Raw genomic sequence first — 18251 nt, forward strand, 5'->3', positions numbered from 1 at the left:
TGATACTAAGCAAAAGGAAAGAAATGTACATATCACCCGATTTGGAAGAATTTTATTATTAATGTTTGTAGGGTTTATAAGCTTTGCAGATTAGAATGATGATCATTATCATTGTGAAGGTTAAAATGTGTTTGTGACTTTAGCTAAGTATAACTATGCCACAGTACTGTGAAATTTGTGTACTTAATCTCAATAAAGAAATATTTGGGAAAAAAGAAATGTACTCATTATCTGACTTATGTAACTGTAACCCTTCTATATATCACTATCATAATATAAATAAAAAATTAAAGCATGTAAGAAAAAGAATTCCCATACCAACTGCTAGATAGAAATTTTCTATTCAGGAAGTAGATAACTAGCAGAAAGTTTTGAGATGAGCAGAGATGTTCAGAAGTAAAAGTTATACTGGCAACCCATATATGCAGCAGCTTTCCAAAATGGATCACTTAAAGTTGATATGACAACTACAGTATAGACATATACAAGATATAAGGTGATTTACATATTTTGAATTTTTAAATTCCTAGTGATTTTGATTTTTACTTTATGTTAAAGAGTTGAATTCTTTCTAAACCTTTCTTAAACAGTTCATTTTAATGTATGCATATAAGAAAGAAGCAATGTGATTTATATGTCAAAGATTAAGACTTTACAGCCTTGAAAAATGAGGTCTTATCAAATTTATAGCTAAGAATGTCAATAAAGATGATGAAATATGATAGTTATTTATGTATATATGTAAAAAAATGTATACATGAGGACACCTGAAAATAGGGAGGGGAAAATTTTGATGTGGCAAAGCATTTTGATCAAATTGAGAGGTAATACTCTGTGTATGAGTGTGTGTGTGTGTGTGTGTGTGTGTGTTGGGATTAAGTTTGAAGTTGGAGCCTTATGCTTATACTCTCCTACTTGAGCAATACCCCAGCCTTTTTTTCCCTTCAGTTACTTTCAGTAAGGGTCTCTTGCTTTTTGCCCAGGACTGGCTTTGGACCATGATCTTCTTATGTAAGTCTACCATGTAGCTTAGATTACAGGCATGCCCACCATGCCCAGAGCAGGTCATATTCTTAATACTTGGATTAGAATGATGAGATATTGTTTGGGGAGATAAGGATTTGGGCTCTATTTTGTTTGGATTTTATTGTAGTTATCAGAACATTAAAATAACCATAAAAACTCATAAACCAAACATACTTGAAGGTGATAAAAATAGCTCAGTCCTACTGCTGTTTTGTTATAAATAATATCACAGATACTGCTTCCCATGTTAGAAAGAAATATTTCTTCAATATATAGTGACTTATGATTGTTCAACCCACAGACTGAAGTCTTGTTGGATGAAGGTCTTTCATTTTTCATCCTGAGTGGTGAAGAAAGGTCTGCTCTGAGCCAGTCTTCTGAACAGGTTGGATTTATTCCCCCTCTCCCCTACATCTTTCCTCTCTCAACAAATTCCTCTTTGTTGATGGAATAAAATGAAATGCTGATTCTGAGAGAAAATTTTTATTATTATACCTTCACTTCAAATTGAGAAACTGTTCATTATGATAATACCTAACATTTGAGTACTTACTGGATGTTAAAAAAAAGTTAAAGATAAAATTTTCGAAGTGAAATGTGTCAGTCAATCCTTATGAAACACCTGTGAGGTGTTCGATGAGGAAACCGATGGAGAAAAGCTGAGCTGCACAAAGCTCGGTTATGTAAGGTGTTAACCTTAGAGCCAGTGATTTCTCCTCTTTTAGTTGTTCCTGTCCTTCTCTCCACATGTCCTACTTTCTTCTCCATGATCTCCATCACTTCTCACAGTTCCCTAATCTTCCATCTTCCATCTCTCCCAGGTCATCTAGACCCTTCTGGTTTCTATCAGTTCTTCCAAGTACCTCTCTCACACTCCTCAGTCTCCTGTTACTCTGTGCTTGCCCTTTTTGCCATTACTCTTCCCTTTCTCCATCTCCTAATGACTTGTCTGTCACACTTGCCTCATTGTTTGCTGCTTTTCCTGTGATGTTCTCCAATTTCTCTATGCCCTCAAATCTCCAAGGTTTTCTAAGGTCTTGGCCATCCAGAACCTCCCATTCCTAATGCTTTCACCTGACACCTGGCACCTCTAGAAAATTCCCTAAGATACTTCTTTCATGTCTCTCTAGGTCACCACTTGCCTTCCAGCTTACTTCCCAGTTACTGCCATCTGCTCTAATCCTTTCATTCCATGTTATTTTTGGTGGGGTGCTATCCTAGGGATTGAACCCAGAGCCTTTGTTTACTAGGTAAGTGCTCTACCACTTGATACTGGGGCTTGACCTAAAGACATCATGCTCATTCTGGCTTCTCCACTTATAAATTGTTCCTCAGCATCCTCATTAGAGAAGAGATGATCTGGCTCAAATTTTGCTCTTCTTGCAGGTTGTCTGCAGTAAAAATCTGATGACACTGTGTGTGTGTGTGTGTGTGTGTGTGTGTGTGTGTGTGTGTGTGTGTGTGCGCGTGTATGTGTGCGTGCGTGTGTGTACACGCGCACACACATGGGCTTGCCCACACTAGGGTTTGAGCTTGAACCCAGGGTCCTGTGCTATCCCTTACTTGTATTTTTCACTCAAGGCTGGCATTCTACCATTTGAACCATGCCTCTATTTCCAACTTTTTGCTAGCTAATTGAAGATAAATATTGAGGATTTGTTTGTCAGGGCTGGCTCAGAATCTTAACTCCCAGATTTCAGGCTCCTGAGTAATCTAGGATTAAAGACATGAGTCCTTGGAACCCAGCTTTTTTTTTTTTTTTTTTGAGACATTGCAGTATATAGCCTAGGCTGGCCTTGAATTCTAGATTTTCCTTCCTCAGCCTCTTGTATGCACTGTTATCAAGTGCTTATGCCCATATACATGCACACAATTTTATATAAATGCAGTATAGTAGTAAATCAAATTATTCAGCCAGACCTTAGTGTCATCCTTGAAGTCTCCCTTTTTCTCAAGCTTTGTATCAAATTCATAATAAAAACTGTTGATTCTACTTTTAAAGTATTCATTCCCTGATCAATTTTTTTTTTTTTTGTCGGTCCTGGGCCTTGAACTCTGGGCCTGTGCGCTGTCCCTCAGCTCTTCAGCTCAAGGCGAGCGCTCTACCACTTGAGCTACAGCGCCACTTCCGGTTTTCTGGTGGTTTATTGGAGATAGGAGTCTCACGGTCTCTCCTGCCCGGGCTGGCTTTGAACCGCGATCCTCAGATATCAGCCTCCTGAGTAGCTAGGATTACAGGCGTGAGCCACCAGCGCCTGGCTTCTGATCAATTTTTTGCCACCTTCATCCAAGTTTAAACTATTCTTTAAAAAACCATTATGTGATTCTTACCTGAATCACTGCCAAAGTCTACTTCTGTATTCACTGTTGATTTTTCCATATCATGAAGTAGTCAAAGCAATCCTGTTAAAAATGAATTTACCTTCTTATAGCTTGTTACTTAAAAGCTGAAGTCATGCACAATTCTAAGGCCTATATAGTCTGGCCTCTATTACTCCTCTCATTCCATTTCATTTCTTCTGTTTTCCGCCTTTCTCACCTAGTGCCAGCCACACTGGAGTTGTTCCTCGCTTATAGCACACTCTTGCCTTAGAGTCCTTCTATTTTTTTTATCTGTTTAGAGTCCTTCTATTTTTTATCTGCTTAGGAAGTTCTCTTATCCTCATACTCTATCCTTTGCTACCTTTGGTGTCTATTTGAATGATACAAGATACTGTCTGACAATCTTGTTTAAAATAGTAGCTTCCAACCTACCTAGCTCAATATTCTTTGTTCCCTTATCCTATATTATTTTTCTGCATTAGTCTTATCATCTGCTTCCAGAACATATTTGGCATTTGATCAATATTTGATGAATGTTAAAAAGTGTCACATCAAACATGCATGTAATCTTACGTACCAAGTACCTTTCATTTACCTGCATACTAATCATTGAAGACAAGCATGTAGACTTACTTTTCATTTTGATATTTAACAGAGATCAGTAAAAGATAGTTTCTCCAAACACTTTTCACTTGATGATAATTTGCAAAATATTGCTGAAAGTGAAGATGAAGATTTTATTGAAGAAGTGATTTTTACAGATTTACTTGAAGTAAAAGCTGCTGAATATGAAGATAATCAAAAACAAATAGAAAAACAGCAGACCAATATTTTTGTACCAAGTACTTCTCCAGGTAATGTTCTTTTCCAATAAAATGTTAAAATTATTAATGAATCATGTTATAGGATAATAACTTATTTGTATCATGGATAAACTAAAAGTATTAATCTAAAATTACACTAACATATATTTCCTCTATTTTGGAATCTAAATTAATATCTAAGTTTTATTATTAAGTGGCCAGCAAGTATAAACTACCAAAAGGTATGATGCCACGCATTTTAGAAGATGAAGGACTGTATATTCAGAGAAAACCAGAAATACATAAAACAATCTGCAACAAAATGGAAAATCGCCTAGTTAAACTAGAAGAGGCAAGTACACCAGTAAACTAATTAAACCAGCTAATAGTCTATGACATTTATTTTTAGTGAAATGTTCAATTGCTGTGTTTTGTAAATATTTTTGATAGGGAAAATGTTGGTTTGAAGAAAGTGGAGAAATAATGTCATTACCTTCACCTATTAGACAGTCTTGGAATTTCAGACTAAGTGTAAGCAAAGAGTCACTAAATCCAGCCCTAAAGACCATATACAAAAAGGTAACTAAGAATAGTTTATTTGTAATGATAGTTGAAAAATCTTGTAATATCAATTATATCTTACATTTCTGTCATTTTATTTTACTCTCTAAAGATTCTAAGCCTAATAATATAATGACTAAATTGTGATAAAAGATTAAGTTACCTGTAAGATTGTTTTTGAGAAATAATTAATGATGTAGGGAACTCCTCCAAATAAAATGTAAAGTGAAAAGCAGCAGAATATTATCTATGACCCTAATTTTGCAAAAATGAGTAATCCAGGCACAGTGGTTCAGGCTTGTAATCCAAGATACTTAGGAGGTAAATATGACGGATTGCTATTTGAGGCCAGCTGGTCAGAAAAGTTCTCAAGACATCATCTCAAGCAGTGGCTGAATGCAATAGCATGTACCTGTTGTCCCATTAATAAAGGGAATTAAAAATAGGAAGACGGCAGTCCAGGTGAGCCTGGACATAAAGTGAGATCTTTCTTGAAAATAACCAGTACAAAAAGGGACTGGAAGAGTGACTCAGGTGGTAGAATACCTGTCTAGGAAGTGTTAAGGCCTTGAATTCAAACCCCAGTATTGCCCCTCCCAAAAATGAATAAATTAATTTTGTTCAAGTTAAGCGTTGTTATAATCTCTATTACTGTAGATTACTCATTATTTTGGAATCAGAATCACAAATAGGTACTTTGTTGTTGTCTACAGCAATAGTTTGCTTGTCTGTGTAGAAATTTTTATTTTTATATTCAAATATATGTGAAGAGGGATTCAATTTAACATGTTTTTGTACAATACATCTTTTTTATTGTACAAATACATGTATTTGTACAATACATCTTGAGAAGAGTGACCCTTTCCCATCATTCTTTCTCATTCCCATCCATCTCTTCCCCTGCCAGTCTCAAGTTTCTGTGCAGCATTTCATTATATGAAACATAAAATTACTTTTCTTGGATGAGTTTTAAGTATATTCTTTTATTGGCTTTTTCTCACCAATACTTTTATGGATTTTTTTTGTACTGATGCCAAGGCTTGAACCCAGGGTTTCACATTCTCATCACCTTTTTTGCTCAGGGTTGGTGGCCCTCCACCTGATCCATATCTCCATTTGACATTTTGACAGTTAATTGGACATGGGGTCTCACAGACTTTTCTGCCTAGGCTAACTTCAAACAGATCCTCCAGATCTTAGCCTTCTAACTAAGCTAGGATTACAGGTATGAGCCACTGGTGCCTAGCTTCTGTACATGTGTTTTCACTAATATATGTATATGTATTTTTTGTTGATTAAGTATCTCAGAATAAAAATGTTGATCTTATGCTGATCTGATGTGTTTGGTCTCAGTGTATAATGTCAGCTTCTCAAAAGTAGTTTTGGGAAATTACATGCAAACTATATTCTTTCCAACACTAGGTATTGTCTGTCATTTAAACCATAACCAGATTAGTGTGCATAAATCCATTAAGGCTTGGATGTTGTTGTCTAGCCTTTAATTCAGTTTCACACACCTCTTTGTGCTTTTGGTATAATACACTTGTCTGGTTCTAGAAGCCTATTAAGTCTCTTTAGTCAACTTCTACTAGTGTAGCAAAGAGAGCTTACTATCTCCCAAGATAATTCATTCTAGTGTTTCGGAGTTCTAAAAATCTGTTTTGGGATCTTGAATTAAAGTCTGCTTCCTGATTACTTATTTGACTTCATTTGGCCATAAAAGAACCCATAAAATACTTCCATCTCTAAGACAGCTTTTTAAATAAATGAAGGCTACAGTCACTTCCCCCTTAATTTTTCTCTCCAATCTAAATACTCATCCTGTTATTGTTATAAAGTCCACCATCTCAATAATTCTGAGCACCACAGTTGTTAGTTACTAAATAAGGCAGAACCAAGAGCAAAGACTTAATGTTACTTCAGAAGAAAGCGAAAGAAAGTAAGCAACATAGTTACCAAACTACTTACCAAAACAGACAACTTGAATTTCTGTAAGTTTATTTATGAGATATTTTTTTAACTTGGTAATGACTGGTTTATCAGTATACTAATAATTGACTAAATCCCTTAGGTGAATTCTGAATTGGATCTTATGTAGAAAACAGATTAAACAAACAAAACTATAGTGACTTTTTCCCTGTCTTCCCAAAACCCAGTGAGGAAGAAGAAAAGGTTCCCAGCTCAAAAAATACCAGGAAGCCAGAGGTTTAGGCATCATGCTGGCAGCCTCCTCCTTGAAGAGCATCAAGTCTGCCACATCAGATCTGGGGTGGGGCAGGGTTGTTTTTTCAGTGTGATAGACAGTGACCAGGATGAAGGCCCTTACTGTATGTGTTTTAATCCATTTGCTTTTGCAAATAACATGGTATCTATCACAGACTGTGCAAAAATGTAAAGAAAAGAGGTTTGGTTTGGCCCTTGGTTCTGGTCCAAGATAGTCATCTGATGATGACAATTTTGCCTGCAGATCCCTAAGATCAAGACCAAAGGCACATTACTTAGAAAGACACAGGGAACATGTAAGATACCCAATCAAACTGGCTTTTATAGCAAAACCACTGCCAAGATAACCCATCAATGACATGAATAAAATAATTTATTCATTAGGTAATAGACCTAATCACCTCTCACCTCTACCTCATAATGGTAATCAAATTTCATTGCGAATTTCAGAGGGGACAAATGATATTTAAATCATAGCAGTATTTCACTGCATTCAAGGCTGATCTAGCTAGAGGCCTCAGTGTGCTATTTTTTTAGTGGATGCAGTCATGGCTTCTAACTGATAGCCAGGTATTCATAAATTATGGTGCATACTCTAAGTAACTCATTAACCCTCTAAACTACATCACAGAAATCAATCACATTCATGTTCAAACATATGTGCTTAAAATAGTCGGAAGCCGGGCGCCAGTGGCTCACGTCCGGTAATCCTAGCTACTCAGGAGGCTGAGATCTGAGGATCCCGGTTCAAAACCAGCCCAGGCAGCAAAGTCCGTGAGACTCTTATCTCCAATAAACCACTAGAAAACTGGAAGTGGCGCTGTGGCTCAAGTGGTAGAGCACTCGCCTTGAGCTGAAGAGCTGAGGGACAGTGCCCAGGCCCAGAGTTCAAGCCCCACGATCAACTAAATTAATTAATTAGATAAATAAATAAATAAAATAAAATAAAATAGTCGGAACCATTTTGTGTGTGGTATCTAAGGCCTGCAGACTTCAACCAATGAGGTACCCAAATAGAGAAGCTCATAGAGGGGCATAGTTTCTTATAGTGTAGCATTTGTTCAGAGGGACTCAGTTCCTCAAGGGGATTTCTCTCAGATTCCAATATTTTCAGTATAAATAATGTTTTATAATAAAACATTTATAATAAATAAATTACTTTGAGGGGGCTGGGAAGGTGGCTCAGAGGTAGAGTGCTTGCCTTGCATGCATGAGGCCCTGGGTTTGATTCCTCAGGTGAAATGCTGAGGGACAGTGCATACGCCCAGTGCTCAGGCCCCAAAACTGACAAAAATAAAATAAAATAAATAAATCACTCTTAAATTCTAGCCCACACATGACCATTCCAACATCATGTAACCAAACTCTTTTTTTTTTTTTTTTTGCCAGTCTTGGGGCTTAAACTCAGGGCGTGGGCACTATCCCTGAGCTTCTTTTTGCTCAAGGCTAGCACTCTACCATTTGAACCACAGTGCTACTTCCAGCATTTTCTGTTTATGTGGTACTGAGGAATTGAACCCAGGGCTTCATGCATGCTAGGCAAGCACTCTACCACTAAGCCATATTCCCAGCCCAGTTAACCAAACTCTTAATCCAAAAGTTACACTGCTATTTGTTACAATGTTCCTATAGGAAGTAATTTTGATTTTATAACTTAAGAGTCTAATGTCCACAGTAAACAGTATCTGAGGTTGGTGACAGTAGTATTCTCGTAACATGATTAAGATATGGTTATAAATGCTATAAAACAAATACATTTTATAAAATTAATAGCGATAATTTCAAAGAAGACAAATTATTTCTTGCTTTTAACTCTTGAATTTTTCTATAATTGATATTATTTTTATACAGAATAGTTGATTTGTAATTAAAAAATAGAATCAAATTAACATTGTACCACATTTTTCTTTAAAAGGCCATAAAACCTGACTTAGGAAGCTCCTTTAGAAGCAGAATAGAAGGTCGGGAATTCTATCAATTGGATCTCAATATTGTGGGTTTGCAGTTCAATCATCATCCTCTCTTCAATCAAGAGCAAGTATTATGTGCTAAGCTTCTCCAACTCTATGAATCTTTTCAGGACAGACATCAACAGAATTTATCTCAGCTGCTTTATGAGAAGGTCAGAATGGTTTCTGTTACACTTATAAGCTAGGAAAAGCTCTTAGTATAAAGCATGTTATCAAAGAACATTTTCCTTTAGCACATGACATATTTATCCAATTAGAACAAGAATTTGATTGCAGTTTTTCTGAAAAGAAATCATAGGAGCTGACTTGCTGGAAGACAGACATAAACATGTCCTGTGGGATGTTCACCACATACAAATGATTTGTTTACTAACCATTGGTATTGTTGGTCTTATGACTCCAGAAGAGTATTTGAAATTATTGCAACTTAAAACAGTGCTTGTAATGAAGTATTTTGATAAAGAGTATTAGCACTCTTAGGCCAGGTATGGTGGCTCATGCCTCCAATCCTCGCTAGTTGTGAGCTTAGGATCAAAAGGATTACAGTTCCAGAGCAGCCAAGACCAGTAAGAACAACTGTGAGGTTCCATCTTAACACATGGTACCTGCCTGCCATCTAAGCTATTCCAGAATTATAAATAGAAGGTTCATTGTCCAAGCCATCCCAGGCATAAATGTGTGCTCTAATTTTTAAAAAAAGATAAAAAGTGCTGGTAGCTTGGCTCAGATGGTCAGGCACTTGCCCGGAAGCATGAGGTACTCGGGTTAAAAGCATGACCCAGGGGCTGGGAAGGTGGCTCAGTGGTAGAGCACTTGCCTTGCATGCATGAGGCCCTGGGTTCGATTCCTCAGCACCACATAAGCAAAAAGAAAAAAAAAGCCGGAAGTGGCGCTGTGGCTCAAGTGGTAGAGTGCTCGCCTTGAGCTGAATTGCTGAGGGACAGCGCCCAGGCCCAGAGTTCAGGCCCCACAACCAGACCCCCTTTCCCCCCCACACAAAAAAAGCATGACTCACTGGCTCTAGTTTATAATGGCATTTTTTTATGATGGTCAGTGAATTGATGGTTTGATATGTTCAAGAGGGGATATTCTTTGCTTAGACAGACACTGATCCCCTTCGTTCTTCTCCATAGTATTTTTATGAAATATATTTTGTAATACAGAATAATGACAAAAAAGTATGCATTTGTGCTTCTGCTGTACACATCTAAACCTTCAGTTAAGTTGGAGCAATTATTACAGGTAGCTGAAATATATCAAAGGGCTCTTTTCTTTGTTATAGCTGAAAGCACTCATTGATGCCACCAAATTACCAAATAAAAATTTGGAGATGAGCCAGCTTACCAGAAAATCTTTACAAGATTATTATTGGCAAATAAGGTAAGTTTGGGGGCATTCATGTATTCTTGAAACAGTTATTAACTTCTTTAGACAAAGTAATACATTTGCATAAAATATATAAAAGAAAAAAGAAAATATCTCTACTCTTTAGAAGATTACAAAAGTCTTGCTATATGACCTATACTTGTAAAAACACAGAAGTTCCATGTAAAATTAGTTATACTGTTAATGACCATTAAATCAAACATAGCGATGAAAAACTTTACTAATTGGTTAACCTCGGGTGTTTGTATGTATTTGAGAATTAGTCTGTATTTACAGATTGTAAATATAATATTAATTCAGTCTATAAGCATAATACTTCATGAATGTGTGGACTTAAGAACATCTGTTTTTAAATAACATGACATACAAGGTGAGAAACACTGGGACGAGCAGGTATCTAAGTATAAAATAAGTGTGAAAAAAATTTAAGGCATATAAATCCTATATGAAGGAATCTCCAAAAGCAGGAAAGCTCACTGGAAGATACCTACTAGATAGGAAGCTTGAATGTACACAAAAGTATAACAATAGTCTGTTCTATATTTAAGAATGATTTGATAGATACAGAAAATTCTTGACTCTCTTCCAGTTGACTTCACCTAGTTCCACAGATGTTTAGCTACTAGAAACAACACTGATTTAAATCATAGCATAATCATATTAAATGTAGGTAATATTCCTTGGGGAAGCTAATATGTACCTCATACAAGGCCTGACACATAAAGAAAACTCAATAAATACTAGTTGAATAAATTAATATTTATAAAACAAGTATTTATCTTAGCTATGTATTATATGCTATATTATATATAGCAATTTTATATCTTACATGAGAATAATGAACACAGAACAAATTTATAGAAAAGATATGCACATGAAATATAACTAAGAATGGCACATATGTCTTTGACCTTACTGTACTTTTATTAGATAAATTCTGTGGTCACCTATTTGATACTTGCAATCACCTGCCCAGAAAAGAAATTTTCAGGTCACTTTGACACTTTTCTATGCTTTTCTTATACTTTAAATTCAACTAATAACTGAATTATTTTTAATTTTCTATTGTGAATTCTGCTCATTTCAGATAGCCAACTAAAATACCTTTCTTTAAACAGAAACCAGAGTAACATTTCTAACTACATAAACCTCATTGATCACCCTCTATTACTTTCAACATAAAATCCAGTGCCTTTAGCATGATCTACATAGCCTGACTCCTGCTTTTTCTCTAGCCTCCTGTTAGAGGGCTCTGTGCTTAGAACTTGAAATAATCTAGTGCTCTAAATGGACTCTGTCATCACCTCTGCATTTGAGTTTTAATGTTTTTTGTTTCTAGAATGTCCTTTCTTTCTGTTAGTTAGCATACAAATTTTGTCATCAATTTCATGTTATTTTTCCATGACATAGAATGTTTCTATTTGTCACTAGGTTAGATTAAATTTTTTTTCTTGGGGCTGGGAAGGTGGCTCAGTGGTAGAGCGCTTGCCTTGCATGTATGAGGCCCTGGGTTCGATTCCTCAGCACCACATAAGCAAAAAGAATAAAAGCCGGAAGTGGAGCTGTGGCTCAACTGGTAGAGTGCTAGCCTTGAGCTGAAGAGCTGAGGGACAGTGCCCAGGCCCAGAGTTCAGGCCCCACGAATGGACCCCCCCCCCAAAAAAATTAAATTTTTTCTTCATATATTCATATAGCATTTTATTTCCCTTTTCCTAATACATATACATATTTTTTCTTTATATACATGGCACTTCTATTGTTTTCTGCTGTTACATTAGTTACTAGCACCTAACATAATACTTACCACATAATTCACAGCTATTTATTGATTTGAATTGTCATATTTTCTTTTTTTTTTTCTTTTTTTTTTTTGTCAGCTTGAACTCTGGGCCTGGGCGCTGTCCCTCAGCTCTTCAGCTCAAGGCGAGTGCTCTACCACTTGAGCTACAGCGCCACTTCCGGTTTTCTGGTGGTTTTATTGGAGATAGGAGTCTCACGGTCTCTCCTGCCCAGGCTGGCTTTGAACCGCGATCCTCAGATCTCAGCCTCCTGAGTAGCTAGGATTATAGGCGTGAGCCACCAGCACCCGGCTGAATTGTCATATTTTCTATAAAATCTTTTCCTATTAATGTCTACCATTCCATTATTTATGACTAAACTTTAGATTGAATAGATTTTTATCATAACTCCTATAAAAATTATTTTATTGATTAATTTATATGTCTATAAGCTTCTTAAATCAAAATGTTTTCCTTCTTTTTTCTCCTTTTATCCATATAATGCTTGGCAAGTACTAATTACAGAATAAAGATTATATAAGGAATGAATGGTGGAAATAGACTTTTTTCCTATCAAGTCTCTCTGTATAGCCCTCTTAATGTAACCAACTAAAATGTCCAATAAAACACATCAGTCAGTTTTACAACCATATTACTGAGATAACAAGAAATTTGCACAAGCCAGGAAAATAGGAGAAGTCTTACCAAATTAGACCAAGGCATCTTTTACACTGAGGATTTTGGTGACCCACTAGTGACTTTTGAACTGTCATTCACATGGCTTAATAGAATGCTGAAATCTCAGGTGGTTCAAAGTAATTGGAAAGTCTGATAAAAGATCACTGTTAAGGTGTTAAGGTTTTAAGCCTCAAAAAAAGGAGAATGGAAAGGGATGACCAAAAAACTTGTCTTGTCTATGATCTTGATACTAGCAGAAAGGAGAAAATTATGCTTTAAAAATTGATAATTGAAATTGAAACGTTATTCAAAATTGTGACCTGAAGTTATATTTCTCATATTCTAAAATCTCAGATTTAAATTTAACTTAAAATGGCCCCAGATTGGCAATGGCACCAGATAATTTTTTCATCTCTTATCATTGTTGTAGTAATACAAAACAACTGTATGAATTAGAAAGGGAAAAGGACATTTCTCTACTACATAGTATGTCACAGACCTGGAAACAGATAAAATCCCTTCGACAACAGCAAGGATTTACAAGTACCCCAGTAAAGTTACAGTTTCATAGGTAAGTGACTCTTCTATTTGCCCTCATTGGTCCCTAAGGAACTGCCTATGAATAACTGGGAATTCACACTAACTGGAGAAAAAAACCCTAAAAGATACACTGTCCCATGAAGTCAACAGAGGACTTTTTTTTTTCTCTTTACTTTTCTTTTTATTATTCAAAAGTCAAATGTTTTTTAAATCATCCATCCTCAATTTTGATTTAACAGAGGACTTTTATCTTGAGTACATAAACAATTCTTGCAACTGAATAAGACAACCTACTATAAGGATTTTAACCAACACTTCATTAAAGGAAGTAAGTGGGTGACAAATGAACACATGAAAAAATGCTGAATATCATGTCAATAGAGAAATGTAAATTAAAAATCACAATAAAATACTAAGCATTTGTTCAAATAGGTAAAATTTTATAAAGGAAGAAAGACATTAGCAAATGTCAAGGATGGTGAATGACAGAATTTTTGACTCATTGTTGGTGGGAATGCAGCTGACATATACTTTGGAAATGATTTAGCATTTTCCTACAAAGTTACACATTGATCCAGCAATCATACTTTGGAGATTCCTCAAAAAAAAAAACTAAATTAAACATAGAACTACCCTATGATCCAGCAATACCATTCTTGGACATTTATCCAAAAGAAGAAGATTCCAAGTCAGAATACAGACACTTACACATCCACATTTATTGCTGCACAGTTCACCATAGCCAAGTTATGGAATCAGCCCAAATGCCCTTCAATGGATCAAGAAAATGTGATATGTGCTTGTAATATGTATATATGTATATATATGTATGTGTGTGTGTACAGATGAATGAAATGAGGAAGAGTGGGTAAATGCAGTCATAATACTTAATGTGAATATAAGAACATGGAGCCAGGCAAATTGAGGGGATGAGGAGGGTTGATAGAGATGGAAGAAAATGATGAAAGATATGACACTGATCAAGATGCATTGTACTCACAAACTGACATGTTGAAGCTTCTTTATATAATAAACTACTTAAAGGTAATTAAAAAATAAAAGAATAGAAAATAAATTTAAGCAACTAAAAATGTTTTCAGTATACCAAGGTGGTAAAAACAGGAAAGAATGGAAGAGAAAAGAGAAATTTTCTGGATAATTTTAATATTTAATAAAGTCAAAGAGCCATTGTATTAAAAAACAGTAAGTCAGTTGATGACCCTGAATCAGAAGAAAACAATATTGAATACTTTACTCCAGGCACTCAACTGAGCCCTTTACATAAAACAACAATAATAACAGCTGGGCGTGGTGGTTCGCACCTGTAATCCCAGCTACTCAGGAGACTGAGATCTGAGGATGGAGGTTCAAGGCCAGCCCAGGCAGGAAAGTTCATGAGACTCTCATCTCCAATTAACCACCAGAAAACCAGAAGTGGTGCTATGGCTCAAGTGGTAGAGCACTCTCCTTGAGCTGAAGAGCTCAGGAATAGCACCCAGGCTCACAGTTCAAGCCCCACAATGGACTGAATAAATTACATAAATAATAACAAAACTAATGCATTTAATCTTCACAAAACTTGATTTTAAGCCAGGCACTAGTGGCTCATGCCAGTAATTCTAGCTACTCAGGAGGCTGAGATCTGAGAATCAGGGTTCGAAGCCAGCCCAGGCAGGAAAGTCCATGAGACTCTTATCTCCAATAAACCATTAGAAAACTGGAAGTGCTGCTATGGCTCAAGCGGTAGAGCCCTCACCTTGAGCTGAAAGAGTGCAAGGACAGTGCCCAAGCTGGGAGTTCAAGTCCCATGACCCACAAAAAAAAAAAATATTTTCAGATGAAAAAACTGAGGAATATGTGCAAATTCTGTAGTGCTATTGATGGGGCAGGGCTGGTTTTCAACACAGGACATTTGGTTTCAAGCCCATACTGGCATTATCCAAACTTGGTTTCTTGTATTTTATTTCAGAAGATTAAAGGTGTATAATTTGTTTTAGTTGCTCTTTTGTGTGTGTGTGTGTGTGTGTGTGTGTGTGTGTGTCGGTTACCGGGCTTGGGCACTGGGCTCTGGGCCTGGGCACTGTCCCTCAGCTCTTCAGCTCAAGGCTAGCACTCTACTTGAGCCGCAGTGCCACTTCCAGTTTTCTGAGTGGTTTACTGGAGCTAAGAGTCTCACGGACTTTTCCTGCATGGGCTGGCTTTGAACTGTGATCCCCAGATCTCAGCCTCCTGAGTAGCTAGGATTACAGGCTTGAGCCACCGGTGCTTGGCTTATTTGCCTTTTTATTGTTATACACCATGAGAACTGACTGCAACAAAGAACTTGGAAGCATAAAAGTTTCAATTTCCCTATTGAAAACCACAGTTGAATGCCTAGGCAACAGAATGACTGACATGAAAAACAGTATGAAGAGTTGAGGATAAAACAGAGGAATTAGGGGGAAAAAATCAAAGGCATGGAAAAAACACACATAACAAGGGGAAATCCAAGAATTGGCAGATCCAGCCAAAAGATCTAATTTACATATGGTCAGGATTGATGAGGGAGAAGAATTCAAAACTAAAGACATTAAAAACCTATTCAATTGAAAAACAAAAACAAAACCAGAAACTTCCCCCATCTTAAGAGAGAAAAATCTTACTCAACTGACATAGGCATACATAACTCCCAGTAGACAGGATACAAAAAGAAGTAGACACATCATAGTAAAAACACTAGACTTAAAAAACAGAAATTAATTTTTTTTGCAGGGTGTGTGGGGGGAGGGCAGTCCTGGGGCTTGAACTCAGAACCCAGGCACTGTCCCTGAGCTTCTTTTGCTCAAGGATATCATCCTCACTGCTTGAGCCACAGCACCATTTCTGGCTTTTTCTGTTTTTGTGGTACTGAGGAATTGAACCCAGGGCTTCGTGATGCTAGGCAAGTACTCTACCACTAAACCACATTCCCAGCCTCAGGAATTGATTTTAAATGTGGCAAAATCAAAGAAGGAGCTATATTACAATGGAAAGAAGATGAGAACCAGTGCAGAGGTCTCCACACAAACTTATCAATGCAAAGAGAGCCTAGAATGGTATAATTCAAGTCCTGCAGATCAACAATTGACAACTCAAACTGGCAAAGCTATCACTTACAATTGATGGTGAAACTAAAACTTTCTATGACAAACAAAAATTAGGAATTCATGAACACTAAACAGGTATTACAAACAATACTAAAGGGAAGCATACAATCTGAAGAAAACAAAGTCAAGGAAACACATTAAACAAAAATCACTAGAAGACTAGTTTAGTAAGCACAGGAAGAAGAAAGCAAAACTCAGGAAATTAAGAAAATGACAGGAAGCATGACACATCTCTCCATAATAACCTTAAACATTAACAGACTCAATTCCCCAATCAAAGGACTTAGAGCAGCAGATTGGTTTAAAAAACAAAAAAACAAGGTCCATTCATTTGTTCTCTACAAAAGATCCATCTCACAGTCAAAGATAAAAACAAATTTTGAATGAAGGGATGGAAAAAGATGTTTCATGCAAATGCATCCTTCAAGGGCTGGGAAGGTGGCTCAGTGGTAGAGTGCTTGCCTTGCAAGCCAGAGGCCCTGGGTTCGATTCCTCAGCACCACATAAACAAAAAGAAAACAGCCGGAAGTGGCGCTGTGGCTCAAGTGGTAGAGCGCTAGCCATGAGCTGAAGAGCTGAGGGACAACACCCAGGCCCAGAGTTCAGGCCTCACGACCGGACCCAAAAAATAAATAAATAAATAAAATGCATCCTTCAAGAAGTCAGGAATAGCTATATTGGTATCAGATAAAATAGATTTTTCATTAAAATCAGTACAAAGAAACAAGGAAGGTCATTACATATTCATAAAGGGAATGATCCATGAAAAGAAAAGAGAAAATCACAGCGAATAATATTTATGCACCAAACAATGGAGCACCTAAACACATTAAACAAACACTTTTGGACTTACAGAACATAATAGACCCCAACACAATAATAGTGCTCTCACCAAAGGACAGGTCAACCAAACAAAAGATAAGTGAAGAAGTTTCTGGATTAAATGACACTTTAACCCAAATGGACTTAACAGATATCATCTACAGAGTATTCTACCCAACAATGATCCAATTCATATTCTTCTCAGAAACTCATAGAACAATCTCCAAAATTTATCATATCTTAGTACACACAAAGAACCTAAGCAAATATAAGCGGATTGAGATAATTCCTTGTATCCTATCAGTGGAATCAAACTAGTTCTCAACAACAAAGCATATTACAGAAAACACTCAAACACACATAGACTGAATAATACACTACTACTGAGTCACAGAAGAAGATAAGGAAGAAATTAGAAAGTTCTTACAATTCCACAAAAATAAAATACATTGCAACAGAGCCTCTGGGATACAGCAAAAGTAGTACTGACAGGAAAGTTTATAGCTCTAAGTGCACACATAAAGAAAATGGAAACATCTCAAATAAATAACCTCATGATGCAACTAAAACTGCTGGAAAAACAAGAACAAAGAAACCCAAAAGTATTAGATAGAGAGAGCGCAAAGTTTAAGGCAGAAATTAATGAAATGGAGATTTAAAAAAATACATAAAATCAATTTTTAAAAAGCTGTTTTTAAAAAAATATCAATAAAATTGAGAGACCACTAGCAAGATTGATGAAGAAAAGAGATGAGATTCAAATCAATAAAGTCAAAGATGCCACAGGAAACATTAACAACAAATATCAAAAAATCCAAATGATTATAAAGGACTACTTTCAAAAACTATACTCAAAAAAAAGAAGGAAAACCTAGCAGAAATGGACAACTTTCTAGAGACTTACAAACTGCCTAAGCTGAACCAAGAAGTTATAAAACCAGTGAAATGGACCAATAACACACAATGACATTGAAGAAGCAATCAGAAGTCTTCCAACAAGGAAAGGCTCAGGCCCAG

At 36.4% G+C, this 18251-nt stretch overlaps 1 protein-coding gene across 1 annotated transcript in view; it reads left to right on the top strand.

The window, feature by feature from the left end:
* Nucleotides 1-18251, top strand: part of LOC138836087 (protein CC2D2B-like) — a 99499-nt gene that overhangs the window by 26519 nt on the left and 54729 nt on the right. The window contains exons 5-11 of the mRNA XM_070034576.1: nucleotides 1328-1411; nucleotides 4004-4202; nucleotides 4367-4503; nucleotides 4602-4730; nucleotides 8851-9057; nucleotides 10188-10285; nucleotides 13178-13318. Of these exons, the coding sequence (XP_069890677.1) occupies nucleotides 1328-1411; nucleotides 4004-4202; nucleotides 4367-4503; nucleotides 4602-4730; nucleotides 8851-9057; nucleotides 10188-10285; nucleotides 13178-13318 (995 nt within the window). The remainder of the gene's footprint in view (nucleotides 1-1327; nucleotides 1412-4003; nucleotides 4203-4366; nucleotides 4504-4601; nucleotides 4731-8850; nucleotides 9058-10187; nucleotides 10286-13177; nucleotides 13319-18251) is intronic.

The sequence above is a fragment of the Dipodomys merriami genome, unplaced genomic scaffold, assembly GCF_024711535.1.
Source record: "Dipodomys merriami isolate MVZ:Mamm:240054 unplaced genomic scaffold, mDipMer1.0.p SCAF_249, whole genome shotgun sequence".
NCBI classification, from domain to species: domain Eukaryota; kingdom Metazoa; phylum Chordata; class Mammalia; order Rodentia; family Heteromyidae; genus Dipodomys; species Dipodomys merriami.